The sequence below is a fragment of the Anneissia japonica genome, unplaced genomic scaffold, assembly GCF_011630105.1.
Source record: "Anneissia japonica isolate Jap-2015-1 unplaced genomic scaffold, ASM1163010v1 scaffold199_len4679917_cov187, whole genome shotgun sequence".
NCBI lineage: Eukaryota > Metazoa > Echinodermata > Crinoidea > Comatulida > Comatulidae > Anneissia > Anneissia japonica.
The window spans coordinates 3,467,035-3,487,365 of NW_022686322.1; the positions used below are offsets into that span (position 1 = coordinate 3,467,035).

The window sequence follows — 20,331 nt, forward strand, 5'->3', positions numbered from 1 at the left end:
TTTATTATGTGCTGCTTTTGTGTGTTTATGGACAGCATCTGTACTCAAGTTGATCAATTACAATGTCAGTATGATTCTCTCTGATGGCATTAGTTTGCAATTGTTAATGTGTTGAGTGACAGCTGGTAAATTATGATAAAGTCACATAGTCATTAGTAATCTTATTACTTATCATAAAAAGTTGTTAGTAGTTTATGATTTGAATTTATTTCTTTTATTTGGACAAAGATCATTACATCAGGCAGCCGATTTTACCTAAGTGATCAGTTTTAGTGACAAATAAAATGCTCATATACTTCTATACTGGTGACAGCACCAGTCATCAATCATCTGATCAGAATCCCCTAATCAGGTTTGGTGGCGGCATCATGAATGGTGATGTCACCGAATCTGATACTTATCAGAACTATTAGGTGGAATCGGGTACATTAGGAGTCCCCAAGTCTCCCGCCAGTCTCTCAGAAAATATGAAGGCCTCCCGCACTCCGGCAAACAACAAGAATCTCCCAGAAAAACCCACCTCCTACAAATTTACGATATTTGCGTGATTTTTTGTGTTATGGAAGTCAGTGCTGATGGGTATCACCCCGTGCATCAAAATAAAATTAGATGTGTTATGAAAGCTGATGATATACTTCTCGGAAGTTGCTTCATCCAAATTGGGACCTCTGTTACATAAATATTACAGTATGAAATCATTTTCCAAATAATAATCTACAGTATGAAATCCAATTTTTCAAAATTTTCATTGCATTTTAAACAGTATTGTTAATAATATTATGTCTGAATTTGTTAATTGTTTTACTGAATAATTTAATTTGTATCTCAGAGACCTTTTCTAGTAAACGGTGTAAAAACTATAGTCATGATTTTTTTTTTTTTTTTTAATTAGATACTGTAAATATCATAAAGAAGCATAAGGTTTAATCTGTTTTGTTGACATCTTGAATAAAAGTAATATAAGAAATGTCAAATCTCAGCACTTTAAAGACTAACATTTATTAGATCAAGTGGAATGTACAGTCTCCTGATGAAGTCCACTGGGTGGATGAAAGCAATGTTTAAACCGTCAGCGATGAGGGCGTATGCTCATACTGTGGTTTGGGTGCCGGCTTGGAGTTCTTCCTTATTTTTCCAGTTTCATTTGTCCACTTGCAGTATAAATGCAACCTTTAACCTTCTGAAAATTGTCTTCTTGACAACTCGGCTAATATTGTGTAACATTTTATAAAACTGCTGAGCTGACAGTATAGACAATTTTAAAGCAGTTTCAATAACTTGACCCGTCATATAATTGAGTAATGATTTGGGATTTTCGTGCTTGTAGGGTGATCCAGAAATTTTGTTATTGAGTGAAGACATTACAAGCAGTGGCCAGTGGACCATTCTGCCAATTTTACCCCAGTAAGTATAACATTTTACTGCATTCATTTTCCAATCATTGAATTCTTTTTTTCTGTGAATCAAAATCACTTTTGTAATCATTTACATTTTTATATTTTGTCAATATAAATTAAGTAGATTAATAAACAAGGATAAATTTACTTTAAATACAAAAGAATAAATCCACTTGACATGGCACAGAATAGCCTTATGTATTATAGTGAACATATACGAAACATAGAAATTATTTAATTAAAAATAAATCCATTAAATCATTCCCTACTATGTTAATGGTACTGTATATTATGTAACCTAGAGAGTTTTATTCATTTATTTATTCTTCCTTTTATTCAATTTATATGTGTCTGAAATTTTATTGAATAAAAGTGATTTGAAATAATACCAATAATATTATAGGTATGTAAGGTAAAGGTAGTCCCATATCCATTACAGAATGTAGAGGAATGAGCTGTAGTTAGCTTATGGTATTAAGCCTCGGCATGGTGTGGTAGGGGGCCAGTCCCTATCCACACTGCCTTTTTTCCTCCCCAGTGTGAACCACCGGGTACCCATTTATACTCCTGGGTGGAAATAGAGACAAATGTAAATTAAGTGCCTTAAGAATTAGGTGTGATTATTAATATTTTATTAAATAATTCAGACAATTGAGTACACAATTATATGTTTTATTTTTTAATGTATTTTTGAATTTTGCATTATTACATAATGGAAAGCTAAAATGCTCACTTGATTGATTGATTGATTTATTAATTGATCGAGTGACAAAAAAAACATGTTGATGATGGTGGAACCTCACAAATATAATAATTATAAAAGTGAGGTATCAGCTGATATATATTTTTATAATTTACATTTGTGTAATCCTTTTTTTCTCTATTTTTAGAATTAGAAAATTGCACAAGGACAAGAAATGGATTTTCCTGAGTGAGGAAGAGTCACGTGTCAGTGTGCTAGGCCTCATTAATGTTCTTAGCAATTACAACTGGAATGAGGTAGGTTATGCAGTTACTCTTCCAGCTTAAATTTCAATTTAATAATTTCTTTTATATCTAGTTACCACACATTGTAAGTATCAAGGGGTAACAGCACTATTAGTACTATGAAATCTATGAGATTGAAATGTTAAAAATAATGTTTGAGAGGAATGTTTGGCATCCAGATGTACCTATAAAACTGATGTGATCCACAGTATATAGATGTATATTCTATTAACTCTCAAAGTAAGATGGCGAATGTTGGGTCATATCTTAAGAGGTGAAGAAACTACACCAGCAGCCTTAGCATTGACATATGCCACCAATTCTGCTTTGTAGCAAGGAAGAGTAAGAAGGCATCAGATTAATCTATTTACAATATTAAAAAGTGATCTTGCAATAAAGAAAATATAAAATTGAACACTGTTGAGGATTTACATGAACTTAGAATCACTGCACAAAATAGAGGACTATGGAAACAGCTTTCAATACTGAATGTTGAAAGGAAACTGAACTAGCTTTTATATCATGCTTGTACTATTTTGTTTATTGTGTTGTTTTTATTAGGACGGAATGTTTAAGTTTAAAATGTTTGTAGTATGGGGTATGATGTTAAAACTAGTTATAAATAATAATAATATTCTATTTTCTCATTGTATTAACAAAGGTAGACTTTGTTAATACACTCCTTTAAACCAAAGGCAGTACAATGGCTTCAATCTTCACAATTTCCCTGTATTTAATTATCTCTCTGTATTGTCAAAGCATAGAACCATTGTATGATCCTATTCAGAGCATAAATGTGTATAGCTTATTATATTTGTGTTTGTAACCAAAAACTACTGTGTGTATTGTGGTGTAGCACAAATGCAATGTCTTTTAGCATTGTATTGTAGCAAGTTATTTTCTGATAATAATACCGGTAATACTTTATTTGTCTTCATTCCAATTGGAGATCACAATTTGGGCTGGGTCCCTCGGGACCCGTACCAGCTGCAGTGCAATACCACCAGACTTTAACTACAACCTATAATGGATACATACGGATACAAACATTATTTAGGGAGCCAAGCGATCAGACTCAATTAAAACCAGATGCTGGTCGTGTTTGAAGTAGGATCTGCAGCACAAGAAGCAGGAACAATACATCTCAGGCAACTGCTTACTTGAGATAAAACAGTGCTTGATACTTGATAATTAACATGTATTTGCTGTGAATAATGCGATTAACTACATTTAATGTATAGCTACGACTATTAGTATTTAAAACACTTTAAAAGTATGTACGCTATAGAGTACTTTTTAACTGTACATCACTATCCATTTGAATTGATAAATAAAATTATGAAGAATTGTGATGAAAATATTAAATTTTCTTAAAACCCAGAATTGAGCCAGCACCGCAAGAGATAACAGGTGCAAACAAGAAATTAATGCAGTTTTTCTTAGCCTAATAAACTTTATTTTTTGCTTCAAATGCTAAACTTAACAACAAAGAATTAAAAATGATTCTTTTTCAACATTTTTATTGTTAGGAGTTGTTCCTGGGCAAAGCTTTACGAGATGAAGATCCAACTATTATACATCATTTTCGTTTCTTTAACAATCCTTCAGTCTTCTTCTTCCCAGACTTTGAAGCTGGGTGGCTGTTGAGTGCACAAATTCTTAAAAGGTAATGCTACACATTCAAAAGGTAAATCTACGGTTTTTTTTTTATTGTTGAAGTCACTTCTTATCAATTTTTTTAATTTTTTGGTTTAATTGTTTTAACATAGATATTTTTGTTTCAGTTTTGTAGAACGATGGGAGAAAGGCAGTATTAAGATTGACTTTTCAATTGATGTCAAACATGAGGTAAACTTGTTCCTTTATGATTTAATAATTTAAATAGTTTTTCAATAGAATGAATTACAATGAATAAACTAATTAGTTATCTTTTTATCTTTCATTTTTCCATACTTTTCTATGGCAACAATATTAACAACCATTTTTGAAAATGTAGGCTGCTGTAAGTAGCCGGGGGCAGATTTCAATGTGACGAAGCTCATGTAACAAATTATTTTCATTGACAATCTGTTCAGACTTTCACTAAAAATCGGTAGATGGCCTCGCATTCTCAAGCGCCCACAATTTTACACTTCTATATTTCTATTTTTATTACTGATGTTTAATGTTTAGGAAGTTGGAGTTGGAGGGGCACACCATTTTCGTTAAAAGTTGTTATTTTTGTACAACTTTTGCCCCTCCTCAGCCAACCTCTTTCTTGGTCCTTGCCTTGTCTGCTGGAAGAAATAAAATGAGCGGGATAGATTCGTCTGTAGATGGTCATAATCTATGGCATGTACTGTAGGCATAAAGTAAATGATGCAATACACTTCCTCAAAAGCAATCAATATTCATATTGTCTCTCACGTCACAAACTAACACAATCAGGGTGGATTGTGATAGTTCGTGAAATCACAGTAGCACGTCAAAATGAGCGCATATTGGTTGTCAAGCACTTTTGCATTCTTTTCCAAACAAAAAGTTGTTAACAACAACAGCGTGTAATTATACACGCTTTCTTGATTTCACGAACTAACACAATCTACTTTGATTGTGTTAATTCGTGATGTGAGCGACGATATGTAGTGAACTTAGGATGTTTACGTCTTTGTAGTTTATGTAAAGGCTCCCTCAACTTGGTGTCTCACTTTATGGAAGAAAAATATAAAAAATTTCCAACTGCATTTCAGATAGCATATTTTCTATGGGATGAGGGTAAAGGCATTAAGTTGACCGCCGTTCCCCAACTATGCTCTGGTAACGTTCCTAGCAACCAGAACCCATTGTCTGATGAAGAAATCATTAGTAGTCTCGAAACGGATGTCGATTTAGCAAAAATTTCTGACTGTGTGACATCACATCCTGTTGATTTGCAGAAGTGTGTAAGTATAAATTGTATGTACCCAGCTTTTGTAGATTTTGTTGTATTTCAGCTGGAGAAAAAGGCATTTCTTGGTCCTGTGTGCAATATGCATGTTGAAGAATGCTGCCACATTCACCACAGGGAAGAATCTACTGTTTTTATGGATCATAAGAAACAAACCGTTCTAGCTGGCCATGGTTTTTTATGTTCGTACTTTGTTTGTACTCAGTTTGTGGACTTGTCTCAGTTGTGCCTAATTTGTTAAATAAATATTCTATGCTAAGTATCTCATTTCATTTATTATTACCCACCAGTAATATTTATGTATATTACACCATTGCAGGGAGAACCTGTTTCCTTAGATGATATATTTTTTGGTGTGAAAACATGTGAAAAGTTCCACAAAGATCGAGGTATGAATTTAATTTTTATTTAATATAAATTGAAATTTACTTTAAAACACTGGTTTTCATTGTACAAAAATACATGAAAAGGAACAATGATTGAACCATTAAAATGAAACCAAATTGTAAGTCTGAGGTGAATTGTGGCAATCACTATTTTATACGTACTGTAGTGTGTGTGGAAATTTGTGTGTGTAACATGCAACACTAGGCAGTTAAAGTAAAATCCTGCTGGATGTAAATGTGACTATACTAATTGCTGTATAAGTCAATCACCATTACTTTTCAGTATGGTCTTTAAAGATATGAAAAACCAATAAAACAAGTTTCTTCTTGTTCTAATTTTGCTTTTTGCTGTAAAAATAATGTCATGTTTAGTGCTGTGTCTAGCTGCACACAATGTACTGCTTTGCATAGGCACAAATCTAGTTAAATGTCACTAGAAACAAATGTTTTTCATGATATTAAGTATATAAACAAAAATTGACTCTCAACTAATGAACAAAAGCTCAATCAAACCATGTCATTTTGGAAAGGTATCGCATGGTTTGTGACAGAAAAAGTCAATTAGATGTCATAATGACATTACAGAAGATTGTCATTATTGTTATTGTTGCTGTTGTTTAATATTGACATTGTTTTTTCTGTTTTTGTTGTATTCTACCATTAAAAATATTAAAATAAAATCATAAAAATCATTTTTGAAATTAACTTGCTTATTTTGAAGTAACATAAAAATTATCAACTTAATAAAACAGTATTGTTTTAATCATTTCAGTCTCTGTTGTTCAGAAAACTTGGGGAAAATATGCAAAGAATCTGATATTCTACAGCGACGTTGAAGACAAGTCAATACCAACCGTTTCTACTGGTGTTCCAAATACAGAGAGAGGTAACAAAAATACTTTCATCTATTTTCTAAGCATCTACAAACCGATATCATTTATCATATGAATTGGAATAGCTAATACATTTTACTTACTGTATATTGCTCAATGATTAAAAAGAAAAATTTGTTTTATGTGGTCCAACTAATAAATTACAACCAATAACTTTAAATACTTAATAGTATCGAAAACATAGGGTGTATTCTACTGATTTAATTCGTTGACAACGATTTTTCGTTAGTATTATTTTCATTCCACTATGCATTCTTGCAGTTGCTTGTGGTTCTTTATATTGTGTATTGTTATAGCTATAATAGAATTTAACTATGTAATAGACTATTAAACATACACAAAAACTGTATTGCGGCAATTTTCTTGAAATTGTGTACATTACTATTGCGTTTGAAGAAGTATCAATATAAAGCTTTTGTTTTCAATGAAATAGTCTCAATATTTTTCTAACATTTTAGATTTTGGTGCTTATTTTGGTGTGATTTTGTGAATGATATTTTTGTCAATATTGCTAGTTTTTTTTTTTTCTTTATATTTTGATTTTCTTGAAATTGTGTACATTACTATTGCATTTGAAGAAGTATCAATATAAAACTTTTGTTTTCAATGCAATAGTCTTAATATTTTTCTAACTTTTTAGAATTTGGTGCTTATTTTGATGCGATTTTGTGAATGATATTTTTGTCAATATTGCTAGTTTTTTTTTCTTTATATTTTGATTTTTTTAGCTTTCCAATTTTACAAATACAGGGTGTATCACAAACAAATATGGAAAATATAACACAATTTTATTACCTAATTAAGAAGATAAATTGTATGTTTCATTTTATTATTTTTCTCTATCTTTGTCATTACAGGCCACTGTGGTAAGCTGTTTGCTATCTTCAAGAGTTTCCATAGTGATGCACAACTAAAGGCATTTTCATGGTTAGTAGTAACAGATGATGACACAATTCTCAGGTGAGACGAACAAGTTGTAACATTATGTCAATGTATAAAGAGTACCTGTACAGTGGCGGCTCTAGGATATAATTTATGGGGGGGTGGCGGCTAAGGTGTCCTACTGGGGGAGGGGCGGCTAAGTATTTATGGGTGTAACTATGGCACGCAGCGTTATCTGAGGACCGAAGCCCGGAGCCGGGGGGGGGGGTATGGGAGGGGGTGGATCCAAGAGACCTCCCTAAACGAGATTAAAAAAAAAAATTGGGACATCTAGATGGCTGGAAATGGCTGGGATGGTAAAACTAGGCCTATTTTTTTTTTTTTTTGTTGGTCCGACTGCCCGACGAGCCTTGGCCGATGGGGGGGCTTGACCAACCCGATGGGAGGCTTAAGCCCCCGCTGGCGCCGCCACTGTACCTGTATATAACTATATATTAATATGAATATATTATATAAACTAACACTAGCATACATATACTTTATGCTATAATATCCTATTAAAATAATGCTAATAACATTCTTAATATAAAATGTTTGCAAATCAAGTTGTTGCCTTTATTCTAATTCTGCATTATTTTGATTTGTAGCGTAGCAAGACTGCAGCAGTTTTTATCATGCTACGATTCAACACAACCTGTATTCCTTGGTGAACGCTACGGATTCGGATACATGAAGAATGGTTATGGTTACGATTACTTGACAGGAGGGGGAGGGTAATAATTTGATACTTTGTTGAATTGTTTTAATAATTTCTACAGATATGAAAATATAATACATACTCCAAGTATTGAAATGCATGCCATCGTGTTGGGATTCAATATTTTGACATTAATTATGTCATCCTATTATTTTACTTTGATCATTGGATACAAAATCAATCATACCATTGGGGCATGCTATTATACTAATTATACCTCCATAGCTGTACACAACATGCGAACTCCAATCCTTGGAGTGAGTACTTCTCACTGTGCAGCTAATTTAGCACAAGACCAAATGAATCATAAATCACTGACCTCCTACCAGGTACGTTTAAATATTCACTAGATAAAGAGAGGCATGCTAGCAAGGTAAATTGTCTTCTCTAGGGTCACAAGCATTGTGACTTGCCTGAGATTTAATCATGATATAACTTCTTGAGAAAAGATCTAAGCCTTAATGCTGTCTCACAAACTTTCACACAGTGTTGCTCTCTAGAGTGATATGTGATGTCGCTTTGTTAACACTCTGACCGCCAGGGGTTTGAAAAAGAAGTATCAGCCACCGCCAGACTTTTTAGCAAATTTTTAACACTTTTCCGAAGCTCGTTGAGAGTGCGTTATGTGATCAGATTGACATGTAGTGAATACTACAAGAACTACAAACATTTTAGCTTTACAATGGTACCAGACACTTTATTCTAATCACAGTCTGTGACCCGTAACAGTAAAATGAAAATGACTCACTTTTAGAGATTTACGTAATATCGCAAAACGAAGCTGAGATAATCGCGATTTCATGAAAGTAAATAAATACTGCTCTACACTAATGTAAACAAACAAAATAGTAAAATACTTGTGGTCCAGACTGAATATAGTGTTCAAATTGTTAGTTCATGTCGGTAATTACCCCATCTATCGGATTCCGTAAAAAACCTGAAACACGGAGATCCCCGTGTTTGGCGGGCAGAGTGTTAATGAGCAAATACCAAACTGTTCATTTGCCTTGGTACCTTTAACTGATTGTATTATTGATTGAGTCTATAAAACTATAAAAAATGCACTATATATTACTTATCTAAAATATACAGTTTAACTTGCCTAAGTCGAATCCAAAATGCCATTGAAATATTGTTTGACTTAGATAAAATTCAAATTATAGATTGTTAATTAATGGAAAACACAACAATTTGGCATGTAAAATTAGATCGACTTAGAAATTATTGAACTTAGAAATTATTCGACTTAGGCAAAGGCGACTTAGGCAAGTTTAACTGTATTTCATTTTTAGTTTACAACGCAGAAATTAACAAAATATGTTTGTTGAAAAGCTATTATATTAATACTGTATTGCTTTAAACTTTACTCTGTCTTATGTAAATTTCAGAATGATCTTCAGTCGTGCCGCCATTGCTGGGCTTCTGGCTTCTGGTTGTAAATGTCGAAGTAACGATGACCCTGATGACATGATGGTTGGCAGTTGTGCCCGTCAATATGATTTCATAATCACACACACTCCTCTCATGCATCAGGTGAGTAGCTAGCGATTTTGTTAGTTTTTTTATTATTCATGTATACATACAATATAATCATTGTCTTCTACAGTATAATGTAGGAATCCCTTTCATAAGACAAATTATACAGTAAACATGTGATGCTCAACACAAATATAAGGCAAGGGAGTGTACCGTAGTTGTTTTGGTGAAAATGGACTGGAAGACAACATTAGGGGGCTTTCGATTGCATGTGACGGTAGGACGTAGAACGTAATGACATCACTAAAAGTCATCTGCACCTGCGAGTTCTCGTCATGTGGATTCTAGGACCAAATCTATGTATGCAGAGAATGTAGGACGCCCAGTAGGACGGTCACGCATGAGTAATTCCGTTCTAACGTAGCGTCGTCGCCCAAATCGGAAGCTGCCTATTCTTACCACTGAGCTCCACTCTACTTTTCGTTCTCTAATATTCTTCTGAATCATTAGCAAATTTCAACATTATTGATTCCAATTAGTTTAACTAAATAATTTCTTCCATTATTTTTTGCAGGCAAGGCCAAATGATTATGCCAAAGATTTTCTTGCACACCAAACTCCAATATCATTTCATAAACACTGGAACAATGACCCAATCAAAGTTTACAAGCAATGGTTTTCAGAAGAAGACAGTCATCTGAAGATATGGACCAAACAGTTTGATAACAGAACAAATAAGAGAGAAGAACTATAGGCCTGTTGGCAAATATTGATAGAAAAATCTGAGGTTATTTATATGACAGAGTCTAAGAACTCCATGTGTTTAAATGGCGTGAAAGAACATAATTTGTGTTTACTGGGAATGGACAGAAAGATAAGAGAATTCTTAAAAGAGGTACAAAATTGGATTGGAATAGGCTAGGTTGATGACAATTTGAATTGCGTACAGTGGTTTCATAAACCAAGATTTCGGAATGTTGCCAGAGTGGCTCTTTCATGAATATATGCTATTGTTGAGTATACAGTGCTTTAGCAATGTGAAACTAGATGTGAATGAAGAGTATGCACTGCATTAACCAATTGAATGGTGGCAAATACAGGATGTTTCATTTCAATAGGCAAGGATGAATGCAGATGATCTTCCTCATTCGCTGTATCTTGTTGCTTATAGGTTACATGCAATCAAACCTCCACACACATACCAATACCCTGGTCGGGGGGAAGGGGGGGTGGTGGTAACTCCTCATTGGACAGGCTTGGACATGATGCTGTACATTCCGTTGTCCAATGTTTGCCCAAAAATATTAATATGCTTATACAAATACCGAGGCTGAATAATGACAATCCCTAATATTGTGGTTTCCTCATGAACCCCACCCTGAACAAGGCACTAGTTTTTTTGGAGCTACCATTGCTCTTCAAGATGCCTAATTTAACAGGTGTTGAAAATGTCAGTTTCCTAAATTATGTTCAATTTGATATTTTAATTAAAGAGTTTCTTGTCATTTCTGTTTAATGTTTTATCTGGACATTTAATGTTTTAAATTTTTAAACGTGGATAAAATATTATTTATTAAGTAATTATATTTACTTTATAATACTTATGTATTTATGAAAAAGGAGTATATAAAACTCGTGCCACAGAATTCGTTATAGAGGGCGCTAATACAAAATTTCTGTCTGAATTTTTGTGAGCTTTAATTTTTCCTGTGTATATTAAAACATATCTCTTCTGAACGAGTAATACATGACACAGACATTATTTGTGTGTTTATAAGCATTTCATATTTATATTGGTTACACTTGAATCATTCAGAAACATTAGACTTTAGGCCCGTACCATTGTCATTGTTGTCATCCGTCATCATGTTAAGTATCATCATCATCCAGTGGCGTATCAAGAAGTCTTGAAATGGGGATGCTGATGGAGGGCGCAAAGGTAAAGTGGGGGGAGGGGCGCGATGATCAGTTGAGGGGCACTAATTTGCAAAATAAGGTGATTTTAGGTGATTTTTGACTACTTGACCGCGATTTTGGGGGGCGGGGGCGACGGGGGAACAAATTAGTTTTTGGGGTGTGCAGCCCCCTAGATACGCCACTGTCGTCTTCTCATTATCACCATCCTGTAATTAGTGTAGTACTCTGATGTTGACATATTTCTCCATCTTAAAATGATTCATGAAAAAATAAAAATAAATCTGTAATTCACAGTTTAGCCCATTCATATCAATACAGTACTGGCAAATAAGTTTGTTTACAAACAAAAGTGAGCAGAAGAAAGTGAAATATCTTAATATTTATACTGCATAGTTTAATCAATTTGTAAATGATTTAGAATTAAAGAGCTATCGAGTTTGATATTATTTTCAATTTGACAGAACATTTCAAACTTTATTTTATTTTTTTTCAAGCTATTAGTTTTTATTTATTTTTATTTATTTATTGAGGTATAAAAATGACAAATACAAAGTGGTAGCACAAAGCTAAAATGTTAAAATTCCTTAATACTGAAATACAAGAACAAGAAAATTAATTAGAATATTCAATACTATTATGTGGAAACAAACCTATAATATTACAAAAGGATAAAGCTTCATTATAATTAGATAGAAAAAATATTATTTACAAATAATAGGACAATATAAAAGTCAAACCCAGATTTCTACCCCGCCTGTCATAACACTTTTGAAGTCTTTCAGTAGATCATATGGCTCAAACACACCAGCTAACAATTACTGTAAAATTAAACCTCACCTTTATCACACTGCCGGGTATGTATAGATAGACCAGATAGACATACCAAATAAAAGACTACATCAATCTCCCTTCTGCGTCAATACAGGACTAATAGAACGAGTATTAATTAAGGTCAGCAGGAGTTGTGTTTCCATGAAATTGGTCCATCGCTGTAAACTGTATACATCTCCCTGGTTTTATCAATGATGATGATGATGGATTCTGATGATATGCTATAAAGATGATGATGATGATGGCAGTTTCAACTACAAATATTTTCTTATAGAATATACTATGAATCGTTAGCCACGCAATGTTTTTTATTTAATTAAAAAAAAAATTACAATATAGGTCATGAAAAAAAGTCGGTAGGCCTAGAGCAATTAAGTGCTAAAATAAATACTTGAAAAACAAGAAAATGTTGTTTTTTTTTGTTATTCAGTTTCTTTCATGTCCGATATTAATTTATTATATTATGATTACTGTGATCACCAAACTTTGATCTCTACTCCTGATACTTCATGGGGTTTTTAAGTACTAAATACAACTGAGTGATAAATACATCAAGACCAGAAAAAGACAATCCCAATGGTTTGGTTCAATGGGTAACCGATAGAGGGCAGTATAAGGATTAGTGTTCACGTTGTATCTTACACGAACATTGATTGGATGATGTATTACAGACGCACAACAGATATCGGTTGAGGCGTAGGGGATTAAAATTTATGTACTTTGTTTTCTGAAAAATGTATATCATACTGTCAGTAATAATTGTAGTGTAGCTACCATAAAGAACCTCATTAACTTAGATATAATAATTAGAGTGGCTGAAAAGTGGACAAAAGCCAACTCATAGCTGTTACCAATAACCAGTCGGCCATTTTTCAGGTAACCAATCAGCATTCGGTTTATATCCATGGCAGGCACTCTACCTTTTAATTGACTTATATTTGTACCTTAGATATAATATTTTATTATCACTTTGGGACATAGATTTTCAAATATGAATATATAAATATAAGTAATACATACTATATAAATAAAAATATTTGTAAAATTTGTATTTTTGTTAAATATAAATTTGTTAGATATTTTGAGTAAATTTCTACACGAGCAACAAACAAACACACCGTAAGGTCAAGGGTATTTCCCAAACAGTGTGATAAATTTGTAATGTTGTGCTCAGGACATGATGGAGGCTGATGAAGAATTATTGAATATCAGATGATTCGTATCATGTTTAAATGCATTTTTGTCCTCTGATGGTTCCCAAAGTCTTCCAGATTTGTTAGTGCGTTATTGAAATATCGATGGAAGACTTTCATGCGATACATGGGAGAACATCTCTCTCATCTAGTGAGTCCTTTTTCAACAACAAAAACACAACACACCACAACACAACATAAATATTCAAAAATTGTGCCAAAAAATGTTGCCCTGTTCGAGCCTAATGCAATCTCTTGTTAAAAAATGAGCTTGTCATGTTATTTTTTCGTATCATTTCAGGTACTAATGGCATGGAACATGCAGGTGCAAGTGGACATCATGCTGAAAAAAAGTGGAAAAACTACAAGTTGATGATTGACCCAGTAATCAAGAAGGGACAACAGAAAGTTTACAGATATGATGGTCTTATCCATGGGCCTTTGGTAAGACCGCAACTCATTCTGCGATGCGAGCCAAGAGGATGAACTGCCTTTCTGTCCGGTTCAACTTTACCTTGCCGCTTAACAAAAAATTTTTTTTTCTTTTTTTCTTTGCGGTTAAAGACTGGAAAACCTCCTTCTAGGCAATGTTGTAATTTATTATTTTTTATTTCCAAATGGCCTACTGATTGATTGGTTTCTAGTGCTGCATCAGTTTAATCCTTTTTTTTTCAAAGTCCTTGTTTACAGCTTGACTAAGCTATAAATTATTTTGTTTTTACGTGTTACGCCAAAAACTAAATCAAATTGCTTAGAAAATAGGTGTGCAGAACCATAACTGCTGCGTAATATATTGGTTAATATGTTAGAACATAGGCCAAGGCATAATAATCTGTAAAATTTGTGTGTGTGCGCAGATCCTAATAATACAGTTTGGCACCAACAAAGTTAGACCAAGAATCCATCTCCATCCATTGTCCTGGTTATGTGTCCTAGCTTTTGCCCACAGCATATAGATAGGCCTAGCTTTTCAACAGATTCATTTTTGGCACCCAGGCAAACATAACATGCCCTATGATTTTCTTTACAGCCGAGTGTCAAGGATGGTAAATGTTATTCGTTGGGGACTTGTAAAGCTCATATGTCTCAATGTACTGGTCTAGCTTCATATTTGGTTGCCCTAGGGCCAGGCCTATACAGTATATTTTGTATATTGTCATGTTTTGTTTAGGTCGTTTGCCATTCATTAGATGTGGGCCTAGAAACTATTTGAATTTTGCTTCTTTTAAGAGCTGGGAATACATGCAAGTTTTTTTTGTTGACAAGATGAAGCAAAAGTACCAGAATTGAAATACAGTATGTAAAAAGGAATTAACTAGAAATAGAGGTGCATTATTTATGTGAGGAATTGCTGAAATTCAAAATTTATGGTATTGTTGGGTTTTTACAGGCCAATGTATTTCCAAGTCCAATGCTACGTGATCCAAGATCAAAGATTAGCCGATTGTGGAGAAGAGAGAAAGCGGATTTGCCAGTGCCAAAATTTAAGGTAAAACCTAATTTATACCTCACTCGCAATACAGTATGGTAAAAAATAGATAATACAATATATGCTAAAATGTTATGATGGAAGTAGACATTCCTTATTCGTCACATATAGGCTTATTTTAGTGATTAACATGGTCACTTTATAATATATTTTATTTCATTATATTTAGTGAACATACAAGCGTTTATATCCTGCACTCACTGAAGTGGTACGTTCCACTTACCTACTACACACAGAATACTCTGCTGCTCCTTTCACTGCACTGTTCGAGCATAATTTGAATAATGGATTCTCACATGTGTTTCTTTTGTAGCAGGACAAGTCCTTGTCCAATATTTTGTAGACTCGTGTTATTGTAAAATTTATTTTAATAGACATAAATTGGAACTCAAAATATGCCAGTAATGCTAAGACATTTAAAAGAATGGTGCTATGATATATTTCTTCCAGAGCTGTGCTGGCGTCTGGAGAGTAAATCGGCACAAACATGTTGTCCTTACTAAAATTAGTATATGATATATTTTTATATATTAAAATTCATTTCCTGATGATATGTACATTAATCATGAAAGTGTTTATTTTTAACATTTGAAAAGGTAGACTTGTCTACATACATAATCAATTTAACATAGTAATAAAGACCTATAAAAATTAAGTAGTTATATACAGTATATTTAAACATATTATTATTCAACAAAGATTGGTTATTTGATGTACCGGTAAATATAAAAAAAAGCATAAAATACAGGAAAATTTGGATTGTTACAAATCGGAAATTAGTCAGAAAAGTACTACTAATCACTCTAAAAATACAATTTACAGTAAAGTAATTTAATTTAGATTTTCCTTAAATTGTCACACAAAAGTAGAATACCAGTAACAGGATATAAAAGTGAATAAAAAATCACGAGTGTAATGCAAATGCCAGTTGTACAATGCACTGCTCATACTCCCAGGGTTTAGTGGACACTGGATTCAGACAATCATTACAAAAAGTGCAGGCCTGTCTGCTCACTTTGAGATTATTCCATTCATAGGCCTACTGCAATTACTCCTGCAAATTTTTCACCCATTTATAGTATTTGATCCAGTAATTATTTGGGACGCATAACTTCCATCCTGGTGTGTAATAGGGGGAGTCTTCTTTAAAGTGCATATATGCCCTATTGCCTACAGGACCAATGGCTTAAATGTGCCATAACTTGTATTTCAGCTAAAGAGGGATGGGATTGAATCGTGGAATATCCATGGTTTAGCGCACGCACACTGACTGCCACCATTTTAGTTGACAGAGCTATAAGGCTGCTTAATCATGTTTTGAAAAATTACAGTATGTACATGTTTTGCCATATCAAAATATACAAAGGAAATTAAATAATATTGTTTTAATTTTATTTCTTAGTTTGATAAATACTACATCGGTGAAGTCCCTCCAAAACAGATAACATTTACCAATCTCAATGACAATGTCAAAGAAAAGTTTTTACGAGACCTGTGTGATAAATTTGGAATAATTGATGATGTATCTATAATGCACCACCCCAAAACCAACAAGCACTTAGGCTTGGCTACTGTCACTTTTACGACGACAAGAGCAGCAAAGACAGCAGCGGGCGAGTTAAATAGAATGTCTGTGATGGGGAAAATCATCATAGTCCAGGTTGATGCAGGAGGTATGTTTAAATACTACTGCATTTTAGAATTGTCATTTATATTATTGCTATTATTGTATTATTAACATTACTATATTATTATTATTATTATTAATATTATTATTATATGTACAATATATGTATGATGTGTATATATATATATATATATATATCTATATATATATATGTAAAAAATTAAAATCTAATACGGCTTTGTTCAAACGAAGAGTAATCTTTTCATATTTTCTTAATAAAGAAACTGGTAATCTTCTTGAACTGAAATCCTTGATAATAGAACCAAATGGACGTAAGTTGACAAAAAATACAACGCATTTTAAAAATAACACAAAAGATTTAATGGAAGACATGTTTCGGGTTACCTTCAACCCATCATCAGTTAACGAAAAACACAACAGAAATTAACCAAATACTTTTCATGTAGACTACTGTATATATATATATAGGTAATTATTATGCTGAATATTAAATAGATTGATTTGTTTTGACAATAACCATTTGACCAACCATAGTAAGTCTGAAATCTGGATTAAATGTAGCTAATTATTATTCTGAATATATAATTGAATACCATGATTTGTTTAACCAAAGGTTAGTAAAGCAATAGCAAGTCTGTAATATGGACCAAGTGTAGCTAATTATTATGTAGAATATATAATCAGGTACATTGATTTGTTTGACAAAAGGTTGTGAAGCTATAGTAAAATGCCAGGTAACAAGTGCTAGCATAATAACTATTGCTTACGTGTATATTTAAATAAGCTTTAAGTTAACATGTTTAATTTGCAAATTAAGATCAGGATTGTTCCATTTTATGTAAAGGGATTCTTTGATTTTCAATTTGATTTCATTGTTATCAATATCCAGTAGAGAGAAACATTTCTTATCAGACAACCTTTTACATTTACTGTTTGCGTTAAGGTGTTGTCAAACAAATCAATCTATCTATTTAATATTCAGCATAATAATTACCTATATATATATGGTCTACATGAAAAGTATTTGGTTCATTTCTGTTGTGTTTTTTTTTAACTGCTCAGATGCAGCCATGGCCACATTGGATTCACGAATAGCAGCTATTTTGAAAAAGACCCGTGCTAGTACAGAATCTATATCAGAAGGTGAATTCGCAGATTCTTCTGAACCAGAAAAATATATATCAGAAAATAGAAATTTAGAAACGGACTCGGATCAAGCATCAGATCGTAGTAGAAAAGATAGACATAAAGACTGTCTCTTATACACATCTAATGTGAACGAATCTTTGATTGTCTCATTGCTGGCAAAGGAAACACCCCAAGCAGTAGTGGCTCCACTCCATATGACCCTCGCTATGGTGGCAAAAGAACACCTGAATTTCCTAGAGGAAAAGATCCCAGAAGACTTTCCTCTGAGGGTGCCCGTCCACCACCTGAACTTGCTTCTCTTGGGTATGTGAGTGACTCTGTTGCAACACCAACTCCGACACCAAAGTCAGAGCATGCATTCAAATTTAAAGAGCCAGACACACCAAAGAGTTTGAACTCTGAGCCCAGTACTACAGCTGGAGCTCAAGAACCTAGTAATTTTTCTAGTCTGGATGAAAGACTAGAGGCTATGAATTTTCAAGGTGCTAATTTTGGAGTACCCCCATTGACACCACAAAGTACAGGAGATGCAGTACACCCAGAAGAGAGTCACCATGTCCCAAATTTTAATACTCAACCTGATGCCATGAATTTCTCGGCAGTTATGCAAAATCAAATGTTTCAAAACAGCCAAGCTCAGCAGCAGCAACAGCAGCAGCAACAATTCAATTACAATCAACCTGAATTTCAGCAGCAAGAGATGCATGGAATGAATCCCATGTGCTTTCCACAAACTAATCCTGGACAAGCTTTTGCTCCTGGTGGTGCTAATTTTAATCCTCAATTCCCAGAACAAATGCAACAAAATATGGGATTCGCTAATCAACAACAGTGGAATGCTCCATTTAATCAGCCTCAAGGAGACTTTGGTTTCCATGGCAGTAATCAAAGTAATATTGGTTTTCAAAATCAGCAGGGGAATTTTGGTAACCAGCAGTTTGGAAATTGGAATCAGAATTTTCAAGGACAAGAGATGAACCAACAGTTTGGCAATCAAATGGACCAAGGGTTCCAAAACCAACAGCAAATGTTTGACAGAAGATTTGATGATGGATCAAATCAAAGTCATGGGAAGTTTGGCACCTTTGATGGCAACAGGGATAATTATAAACACAGGCGATTGAGGAAAAAAAATAAGAAAAAGAAACCAAGAAGAGATGGTGAAAAAGATTTTGATGACAGAGAGGATGAAGATGACTGGAGAAGAGATGATGATAGGTGGAGAGAAGATGATAGATGGAGAGATGACAGGCGTGGTGATCGACGGGATGACAGGCGAAGAGATGATCGCAGAAAAACTGACCAGTATAATAGAGATGATAGATACAGGAATGATAGGTATAAAGATGACAGAAGGAGAGATGATAAAGGAGACCGACGCAGAGATGACCGATGGAGGGATGAAAGGAGAAGAGATGATAGTTCAAGGGAAGGTAGGTGGAGAGATAAATCCAAAGAGAATTCACTTGATGATAAACGAGTCAGAGTAGAAGCAAAGGTTGAAAAACATTGGGAAGATACTACCATTAAGGTTCAGGATGTAGGGGTTGAAGATGAAGGACAAGGAACACCAACCCAGGATGAGCATGACATAACAGCCATTGGCCAAGAGAACCCGCAGATGCATAAAGACATTTTTAAGGATCCTTTCAATCGAAAGGATGATAAAGAAGTGGTTGTAGATCCATCCTCAGATGCAGCCATGGCCACATTGGATTCACGAATAGCAGCTATTTTGAAAAAGACCCGTGCTAGTACAGAATCTATATCAGAAGGTGAATTCGCAGATTCTTCTGAACCAGAAAAATATATATCAGAAAATAGAAATTTAGAAACGGACTCGGATCAAGCATCAGATCGTAGTAGAAAAGATAGACATAAAGATCGTCATAGAAAAGAATCAAAGTACTCAGAAAAAGAACAATTTAAACATTCCAGGGAAAGTAGTGAAGAGCGGCGGAGAGGATCACAGTCTCATAAAGACCAACACACCTTGTTTATGGACAGTTCCAGTGAAAAAAGTTTGCTTCGATCCAGTTATAGGAAAGGTCAAAGGAGATCCCCAAAAGATGGTGTTGATAACCAAACATTGCACCATGGAGTTTCCTCCTCTCCTGCCAGTGTTGGATATACACAAAATAAACGATCTCCTATTGAGGGGAGCACAAATATAAAATTAGAGAAATCATCGAATGAACTTCACGAGTGTATGGATAACAACCCAAAATCACTATTGGACAGCTTCTTTGGTGGCCAAACAAGTGACATCAGTAGTCGGGAGTCTAGTGTTAAGCAGAGCCCTGTCGATACCACCGATCCTAGCAGGAGTGATGATCAGACTAAACAGGTAATACTGTAGTTTAGTTTTCCAAGTACAATAATTGAGGTACAGTACTATAT

The 20,331-nt window shown here is 33.9% G+C and overlaps 2 protein-coding genes across 2 annotated transcripts in view; both read left to right on the plus strand.

Moving 5' to 3' along the window:
- Window positions 1-11,455, plus strand: part of LOC117116228 (beta-1,3-glucosyltransferase-like) — a 13,995-nt gene extending 2,540 nt beyond the window's left edge. Inside the window, exons 4-14 of the mRNA XM_033260214.1 lie at window positions 1,328-1,404; window positions 2,288-2,396; window positions 3,914-4,050; window positions 4,169-4,232; window positions 5,114-5,305; window positions 5,630-5,699; window positions 6,469-6,582; window positions 7,447-7,549; window positions 8,119-8,244; window positions 9,617-9,761; window positions 10,279-11,455. Coding sequence (XP_033116105.1) covers window positions 1,328-1,404; window positions 2,288-2,396; window positions 3,914-4,050; window positions 4,169-4,232; window positions 5,114-5,305; window positions 5,630-5,699; window positions 6,469-6,582; window positions 7,447-7,549; window positions 8,119-8,244; window positions 9,617-9,761; window positions 10,279-10,458 — 1,317 coding nt within the window. The 3' untranslated portion in view covers window positions 10,459-11,455. The remainder of the gene's footprint in view (window positions 1-1,327; window positions 1,405-2,287; window positions 2,397-3,913; window positions 4,051-4,168; window positions 4,233-5,113; window positions 5,306-5,629; window positions 5,700-6,468; window positions 6,583-7,446; window positions 7,550-8,118; window positions 8,245-9,616; window positions 9,762-10,278) is intronic.
- A 2,132-nt stretch (window positions 11,456-13,587) lies between these two features.
- LOC117116237 (histone-lysine N-methyltransferase SETD1B-like) overlaps window positions 13,588-20,331 on the plus strand; it is a 17,990-nt gene continuing 11,246 nt past the window's right edge. The window contains 5 exon segments of the mRNA XM_033260227.1: window positions 13,588-13,796; window positions 13,947-14,089; window positions 15,036-15,134; window positions 16,537-16,809; window positions 18,050-20,278. Coding sequence (XP_033116118.1) covers window positions 13,751-13,796; window positions 13,947-14,089; window positions 15,036-15,134; window positions 16,537-16,809; window positions 18,050-20,278 — 2,790 coding nt within the window. The 5' untranslated portion in view covers window positions 13,588-13,750.